The sequence below is a fragment of the Eucalyptus grandis genome, chromosome 2 (assembly GCF_016545825.1).
Source record: "Eucalyptus grandis isolate ANBG69807.140 chromosome 2, ASM1654582v1, whole genome shotgun sequence".
Lineage (NCBI taxonomy): Eukaryota > Viridiplantae > Streptophyta > Magnoliopsida > Myrtales > Myrtaceae > Eucalyptus > Eucalyptus grandis.
In genome coordinates this window covers 3250443-3258052 of record NC_052613.1, presented here as the reverse complement: position 1 = coordinate 3258052, position 7610 = coordinate 3250443, and the positions used below count along the sequence as shown (strand labels likewise).

The window sequence follows — 7610 nt, the reverse complement described above, 5'->3', positions numbered from 1 at the left end:
ATTGCTCACCTCTCCAACATGTAATGTCATTGTCTTTGGGGGCGGCGGCAAGGGCGGCGATGTAATCGGGGAAAATATCTTAAAATTTCAGGTCGGTCCCTCGTCTCACCTCGTTAAAATTAAGCAAGAATCACCGCACCAGTGCGCGGGGATCTCAACAACGTTCGAGGCATACCTAATCTCTCTCCTTCCTCGTTATAATATTGTCCGAATCAGCAGCAATCGGATCATCCGAATAAACTTGTGTTTTCTCCCCTCTCTGTCCAATAAAAAAACAGCTTTTCATCTTCTCTTTCTCTCTCTTCCACCAAAAAAAAAAAAAGAAGACAAATTCCGTGGAACTGCCAAACTCTGGTCACCTTCAGCTATTAGCTTACCATTGTCGTCTCCCTCCTCTCTCTCTCTCTCTCTCTCTCTCCAGTCGTCCTCACGCAGAGAGTGATGTAAGAGAGAGAGAGTTTTGCTTTGTATTATTGGTGGTTGTACTGGAGGGGGTGGGAGGGGCGTTATTTAATGTCCAGTCATCGCACAGTTTCCATCTCACGCCTGAAATCTCTCTCTCTCTCTCTCCCTCTCCCTCTCCCTCCTCGCATTTTGCTCTAGTGGGTCGCTCCTTTGCTGGGTCCTGGTTCTTTAGCCTTGGCTATATATACACATACATCATCCGAGCATGTGACTGTTTCGCTTGCTGCATCGTGTTTTCCCGCTTTTGTGAGTAATGTAACTCGTGTTCCGACGTTGCTGTGCCGTCTTTTTGCTGGACTTTGAATGCCCGTTTCCTCTGAATTTCGTTGACCGGTCGCTGTGGTGTTCTCGGTCATCATGCAATCTCGTTAGCTCCGCTGCGTTCTGGGTTTCGAGCGTTAGGCTCCCTCCGGTCGCCTGTAATTCCGCTCTGGTCATGGCTTTCCGTTAGTTCAGATTGTGTTTTAGCTCTTAGGACCTTCTAGAATTGGCTCCTGATCGTGGTCGTTGCGAGGTAAAGCTTTTTGATTGTGCGCCATGTAAACGGTTCCTTGGCATTTACCCTGCACTTGGTAATCCTTGTGCTCACTTCCTGGGTGGCTCTCTGATTGATTGGAAGCTTTCTTGAGACGTAGGATGTGATGCTTATCGAAGTCGGTCGCTAAATGTGTCTTATTTGGAGAAGGTCCTCTTCTCTTTGCTAATTAGATCTCCTTTTACCCCGTCCTCCATGGATTCCCTTCGTTAGTTTTGCTGTAGCTAGAGGAAATGGAACTGAAATAGTTCCATCCTGTCTATTCGATTCTTACGTCATTCAAAGTTAGCCAATCTTATCGCGGATTCTTATTACCTATCCTCAATCATGTAAAAACATCCTTAATTCATTCATTCATACATGAATCCTCTGCTGGGTACTTACGGGAGGAGGAAATATTCTTTGTAGCTCTTTCACACAGTTAAATTATCACTATGATGTCCTAGTCTATTCTTCTGTAGTTTCTTTGTTTTTGCTCATGTGAAAACTGTAATAGCAGCCTGTAGCATAATTCCTAACCTGTTGTATTCGAGTGTCAACATAATAAAAAGTCAGGTGTAACACTCTTCATAGTCTCCATTAACCATGGAAGAGACTTTTGTTCCCTTTCGTGGGATCAAGAATGACCTTAGAGCAAGACTTCTGTGCTACAAGCAAGATTGGACAGGTGGTATCAAAGCCGGTATCAGGTACATGAGCTTTTTTCCATTTTACGGCAGAGTGGAAATAGCATCTTAATTCACAATTGTACAAACTATGGACATGGAGGAATTTGGTCAGCATACTTGACAAAATATTGCTGATCTAAGTGCAAAGATATGATGGATACTTTCTACGTGTTATTGTCTTTAATGCTTATTGAAGCTTTCCTGATCGACCTTTCTTTGCCCATCAGAATCTTGGCGCCGACGACTTACATATTCTTTGCCTCTGCCATTCCAGTCATATCATTTGGGGAGCAGTTGGAAAGAAACACTGGTACAATAAATTTTCCTCAATTGTCTACGTCCTTTCTTGCTTCTTGGCCTAAGGCAGCACATGGAATTGTGTCTTGCAGATGGAACCCTTACTGCAGTTCAAACTCTTTCATCTACTGCACTCTGTGGTGTCATTCACTCACTCGTGGGGGGACAACCACTTCTCATTCTGGGGGTTGCTGAACCAACTGTCTTAATGTATACGTTCATGTTTGACTTTGTGAAAGACCGAAAGGATTTGGGCCAGCAGCTCTTCCTTGCCTGGACAGGATGGTAATATACTCTGCCAATTCCGAAATTAAAAGTTTTTAAAAGTGACATTACTGAACTTCTCTGTTATGGCGTTTTCTTATAGGGTGTGTGTATGGACCGCTCTTTTGCTCTTTTTACTGGCCGTTCTGGGTGCATGCTCTATAATCAATAGATTTACGAGGATTGCTGGAGAATTATTTGGTCTGCTAATTGCTATGCTCTTTATGCAGCAGGCTATTCGAGTGAGTATGCTTAATCATTTTTCAATATTGAAAAATAAATATAACTGCGAGAAATTCTTAATTGTTTGTGTTTACCAATATGTCCTTGGAGGGCCCTCTGAAGATAGCTTTTCAATTGAACTCATGGCTTCTTTACTTACATCTTTATATGGGTCTACTGGTACACTAGTGAGCACTAGATGTCTTTGACAGACTGTAAATGTCTCTAATTTATGAATCCAATGGTGCAGGGAGTTATAGAGGAGTTTGGCATCCCTGAGAGAGAAAATCCTAATCAAGCTGCTCTATTACCATCTTGGCGATTTGGCAATGGAATGTTTGCTCTGGTCTTGTCCTTTGGTCTCCTTCTTACAGCACTCAGGAGCCGCAAAGCTCGTTCTTGGCGCTATGGAACTGGTATGTAGCCTTGCATAAATTCTTTAAGAATCCACTGAAAGAGGTACATTATTGAAATGTTGAAAATACTTCCTAATTATGATTGTTTAATATGCTATACATGGTTATAGTAAATATTTGGAATTAGGTTTTTCTATAATGGGGAGTTGCCGCCATGGGAGCAGACACTCTTCTATCTGAAGCAAGTACAATTTTAGATCTAATGAGTTTTACTAACAATATGTGATTATCTTTTTAGGGTGGTTACGAGGATTCATTGCAGACTACGGTGTCCCACTTATGGTTCTTGTCTGGACAGCTGTGTCATATATTCCGGTTAGAGATGTCCCAAGGGGGATTCCTAGACGACTTTTTAGTCCAAATCCCTGGTCTCCTGGGGCATATTCAAACTGGACAGTTGTCAAGGTGCATTCCAGCATGCATCTGTTGCGGTGTTTAACTTTTCATTTTCGCCTGTTGTCCAGGAAGAAGGATTTATGAACTGAATCCTGTATTGACCAGAAATCATGCTTTCTTGTATACAGGAAATGTTGAATGTGCCACCTCTATATATAGTTGGAGCATTTATCCCAGCAACTATGATAGCTGTGCTTTATTATTTTGATCACAGTGTTGCCTCTCAACTTGCCCAACAGAAGGAGTTTAATCTCAAGAAACCATCCTCTTATCATTATGACCTCCTCCTTTTGGGTTTCTTGGTGAGTGATACCTCCTCTCCAGCTTTGTGACAGTTCCATTTGCTCCTTTTAATCTGTTGGGTTCCCACCAGACTATCCTCTGCGGTCTTATTGGCATTCCTCCTTCCAATGGTGTGATTCCACAATCTCCAATGCATACAAAAAGTTTAGCTACCCTGAAACATCAGGTAATTCTTGGAACTTTGCTAATGAGATGAATAAATACACGGCAGTTAAGGAATTAAGTAGTTCAAAAAGGAATTTTGTCATCAATATTAAGATTCTCTTGCTTCTCATAACTGGCTAAAGGAATATTTCTTGGGCATGTTTGTAGTTGTTTTATTTAAGATGCTGACCAAAATCAAAGTCGGGCCTGCATCCTGTTTTTGGATGGAACTTGAGGATATAAAAAACTCGGCCTTTAGCTGGGAAGCCAAGCAATTCAGTAATCAGCCAGGCATAACTATAAGAGATTTATGGCATAGCATATTGTTATACAACTTACTGCTGAAGTGAAGTCATTTTCTCAGGGCATTAAACGCACTTATGCTGCTTAGAATCACCTACAATATTCCTCGAACTTGTGGATACTGTCTCAATTGTTGTAGGCTTACAGCTATAATGTGCCTAAGAGAGCTTGATAAGGAGTTGGGCATGTTCTACTTTTCTGTCCTTTGCATACTCAATTGTAGAATATATTGCTTGAGATCAAATGTTGATATTTGATTTATGATAAGTTCTTGTTTCCATTTGTTTATTCTGTCTTCTTAAAGATCTATCATGCTGCGACTAACACTTATTCAAAACAGCTTCTACGGAATAAGCTAACATCAACAGCCCGGAATAGTATGAGGAGGAATTCAAATCTTGTTCAGCTATACAGAAATATGCAAGAAGCCTACAATGAAATGCAGACTCCCCTGGCCTATCAAATGCCTCCTATGCTGGTGAACTCATCTGCCTGATCTTCTGAATGATAATTTCCCCTGCTTTTGGTAAGACTCACTTTGTGACGGGTATAGGGGCTGAAAGAGCTGAAAGACTCAACAATCCAGCTGGCCTCAAGTACTGGTTACATCGATGCTCCCATTGATGAGACTATTTTTGATGTGGATAAGGATATTGATGATCTTTTACCGGTTGAAGTCAAAGAACAGCGCCTTAGCAATCTGCTGCAGGCACTGATGGTTGGTGGTTGTGTTGCTGCAATGCCTTTGTTAAAGAAAATCCCATCATCCGTTCTTTGGGGCTACTTTGCTTTCATGGCCATTGAAAGCTTGCCTGGGAATCAATTCTGGGAGAGGATCTTGTTACTCTTTACAGCTCCAAGTCGAAGATACAAGTAAGCACCTGATTCTGCCCTGTAGAGCTTTCAGCAATGGCATCTAGGTTTCAAGTGTTCTCTCTCTCTCTCTCTCTCCCTCTCTCTCTCTCTCTAGTCCAAATGTAGAAGTAGTACGAACTTGTTATCTAGCTTTGGTTTTCGGAAACATTGAAGAAAAAACATCCATCTTTTCACTGATTGAGTTGAGTGGCTTTGTCATCATTAGGCTTTCTTCTGCATGTTATTAGTATGATTATCATTACTATTAGAATCTTGAATGTATATAAGAAGCAATGGTTCATCTTCTAATTTGGCAGGGTTCTGGAGAAGTACCATGCAACATTTATCGAGACTGTGCCCTTCAAAACAATTGCCTTTTTCACTTTGTTCCAGACAACTTACTTGCTCCTGTGCTTTGGGATTACATGGATTCCAATAGCTGGAGTCCTGTTCCCACTTTTAATTATGCTTCTCGTTCCGGTAAGGCAGTATTTCCTTCCCAAGTTTTTTAAAGGAGCTCATCTTCAAGACCTGGATGCTGCAGAATATGAGGAAGCCCCTGCCATTCCCTTCAATATGCCACTTGAAGTAAGCTGTCAAGACCTCATTCTTGTCTTTTCTGTTAGCAGATCTAAAATGGACATAGCATTAAAATATGCCTTAAACCATTTTACTTTCCAGTAGGAATTTATTCCTATTGCTTGTTGAGGCTAATGCTAATCTAGATCATCTTTAAGCATTTGCATGACTGCATTTTCGCTTCACGGCTGTATGAATTTGTTCTGAAAAAATAAAGTGATATAGCTGTTGATGGGCATGCCTCTATTTGGTCAAATGGGACATGCACCTAATCCCTTTGGGATATACCACTTTAAAAATCACCCCCTTGTTTCTTTGATGATATAAACTAGAGTATTGCTTGGTATCTTAAGACTGATGTGCTATTTAGTATCCAAAATGATGTTGCAGGTTAAAATGGACTTTTGAACAAGTGGGTTCAATAATAAAAAAGAAATCTGTTGTATCCCTAGTATAGCAATTGAATAAACCAGCCTTGGTACATCTAGAATTATCCCCATAAACCGACTGCATGATTGAAATTGTAAAAAGATTTCCATGGTGATGCTTCATGCTTTGCTTTTGGTTTATGAAACAGGATCAAGAAATTCCTACAAGAAGTACAGACATTAATAGTGGTGAAATTCTTGATGAAATGATCACCAGAAGCCGTGGTGAGGTCCGCCGGACTCATAGTCCAAAGATAACTAGTTCGACCCCGAGCTCGACCGACGATATAAAACCTGCTTTAAGCCCACGGATGTCACAGAGGGCATTCAGCCCGAATTTTACCGGTAAGGCAGTTGTGGAAAAGCAAACTCACAGTCCTGGACCATCATCGCTTGGAAAGAACACTTACGGTTCGTCTTCAAATTAGAAAGAGATAATGTAGCTTGCCATCAATGGTGCTCGAGGGGGTCGGTAGTCACGTGCTAAAAGCTTCTGTAACTGATCATATATGTTTTCAAGTTCTGTTCTGGCACTAACTTGTAAAGGTGATGTATGTCTAGTGTCGCCTTTCCCGGTATAATCTAAAACACAACATAAAACTGCAGATCTCCCGCCCGGTTCCGAACATTTCATGTTTTCTATTACATCCTTGTCCAAACCTCCCCGTTTGAAGTGCAATTTTCATCCGCCGATGACTCATATCTCTTTATGCGAAACAACGCAACATTTGCCATTCTAATGTATCAAATCAGAACATGTTTTACTTAATCTGGAGAAATTCCGTTTCTCTCAGACGACGCTGGGCACATGTTCTACATTCCTTTCTTTATCTTATTTATCTGTGAAGAAGGGTGTTCCGCATTTATGTGGACGAAAAGTTGATGACTGGTAGATCAATTTGTATGGAGATGATTTCTACATTTCTCTTTGTGATTGAAGATCTTCCAAGTCCTCTTTTCATGAATCGTCAATTCTTCCATGGTAGCACAGCAGTTACGCATCTCCTTGCGAGAACCATAATTTTTGTACTTCTTATCGGGCCCTCATTCGAAACATTATGTTCACTCACTGAAAACTCATTCTCTTTATATGAAATGAGATGAGCCTTTCCATTCAAATGCATGTGTTTGATCCAAACATGTATCATAATTTGAAGAACCTCACTTGCAGAATCCAAGTAATCAATTTTTAGATTCATTTTTTGGATCACATTGTTTGATTTTTAAGTGATTTTCTTTTGGCTGGGACTATTTCAACCCCATTAGTAGAAAGAGACAAAAGTGCCCTAATCGTTCAACTGAATTTTAAAGCGACGAACTCTAAAAGTAATCACTTTTCTTTATTTTTTTCAAGCTTGATATAATTTTCATATTGAGAATATAACATGTCTTTTTATTGAAAATTGTTAAGTGGGCATCACCATGCATATTAAACGCACGAATTTTCCTTTTATATCCTACCACTATACGTATTAGTTTTCTTTAAAAAAGAATTTTCTAGAAAACCTATTTTTTCCACATTATCAAGCAAATTTATGGACTAATGTCATTAAAAAGAAAAAAAAAAAAAAGACACCAACACTTTTTTTTGACAAAATCAAATATTTATAAACTTTTGTTTTAACTGTAGCTATCGCCGCCAAGCTTTTTCTTAATAATTGTTTTTCATATGCACTTAATGACGACCAAATGAAATATAAAAAGGTTCTCTTAAAAGATGTGTTGGAATAAAATC

General features: G+C 40.0%; 1 protein-coding gene across 1 annotated transcript; it reads left to right on the top strand.

Annotated features, from left to right (window-relative positions):
- The first annotated feature begins 532 nt into the window (after nt 1-532).
- On the top strand, nt 533-6534 carry LOC104418083 (boron transporter 1). The gene is made up of 12 exons (XM_010029310.3): nt 533-1689; nt 1896-1978; nt 2058-2250; nt 2333-2471; nt 2702-2867; nt 3106-3272; nt 3392-3565; nt 3637-3732; nt 4354-4491; nt 4567-4886; nt 5186-5456; nt 6025-6534. Exons 1-12 carry the CDS (start codon nt 1586-1588, stop codon nt 6301-6303), a joined length of 2130 nt encoding a protein of 709 aa, XP_010027612.1. The 5' UTR covers nt 533-1585; the 3' UTR covers nt 6304-6534.
- The last annotated feature ends 1076 nt before the right edge of the window (nt 6535-7610 follow it).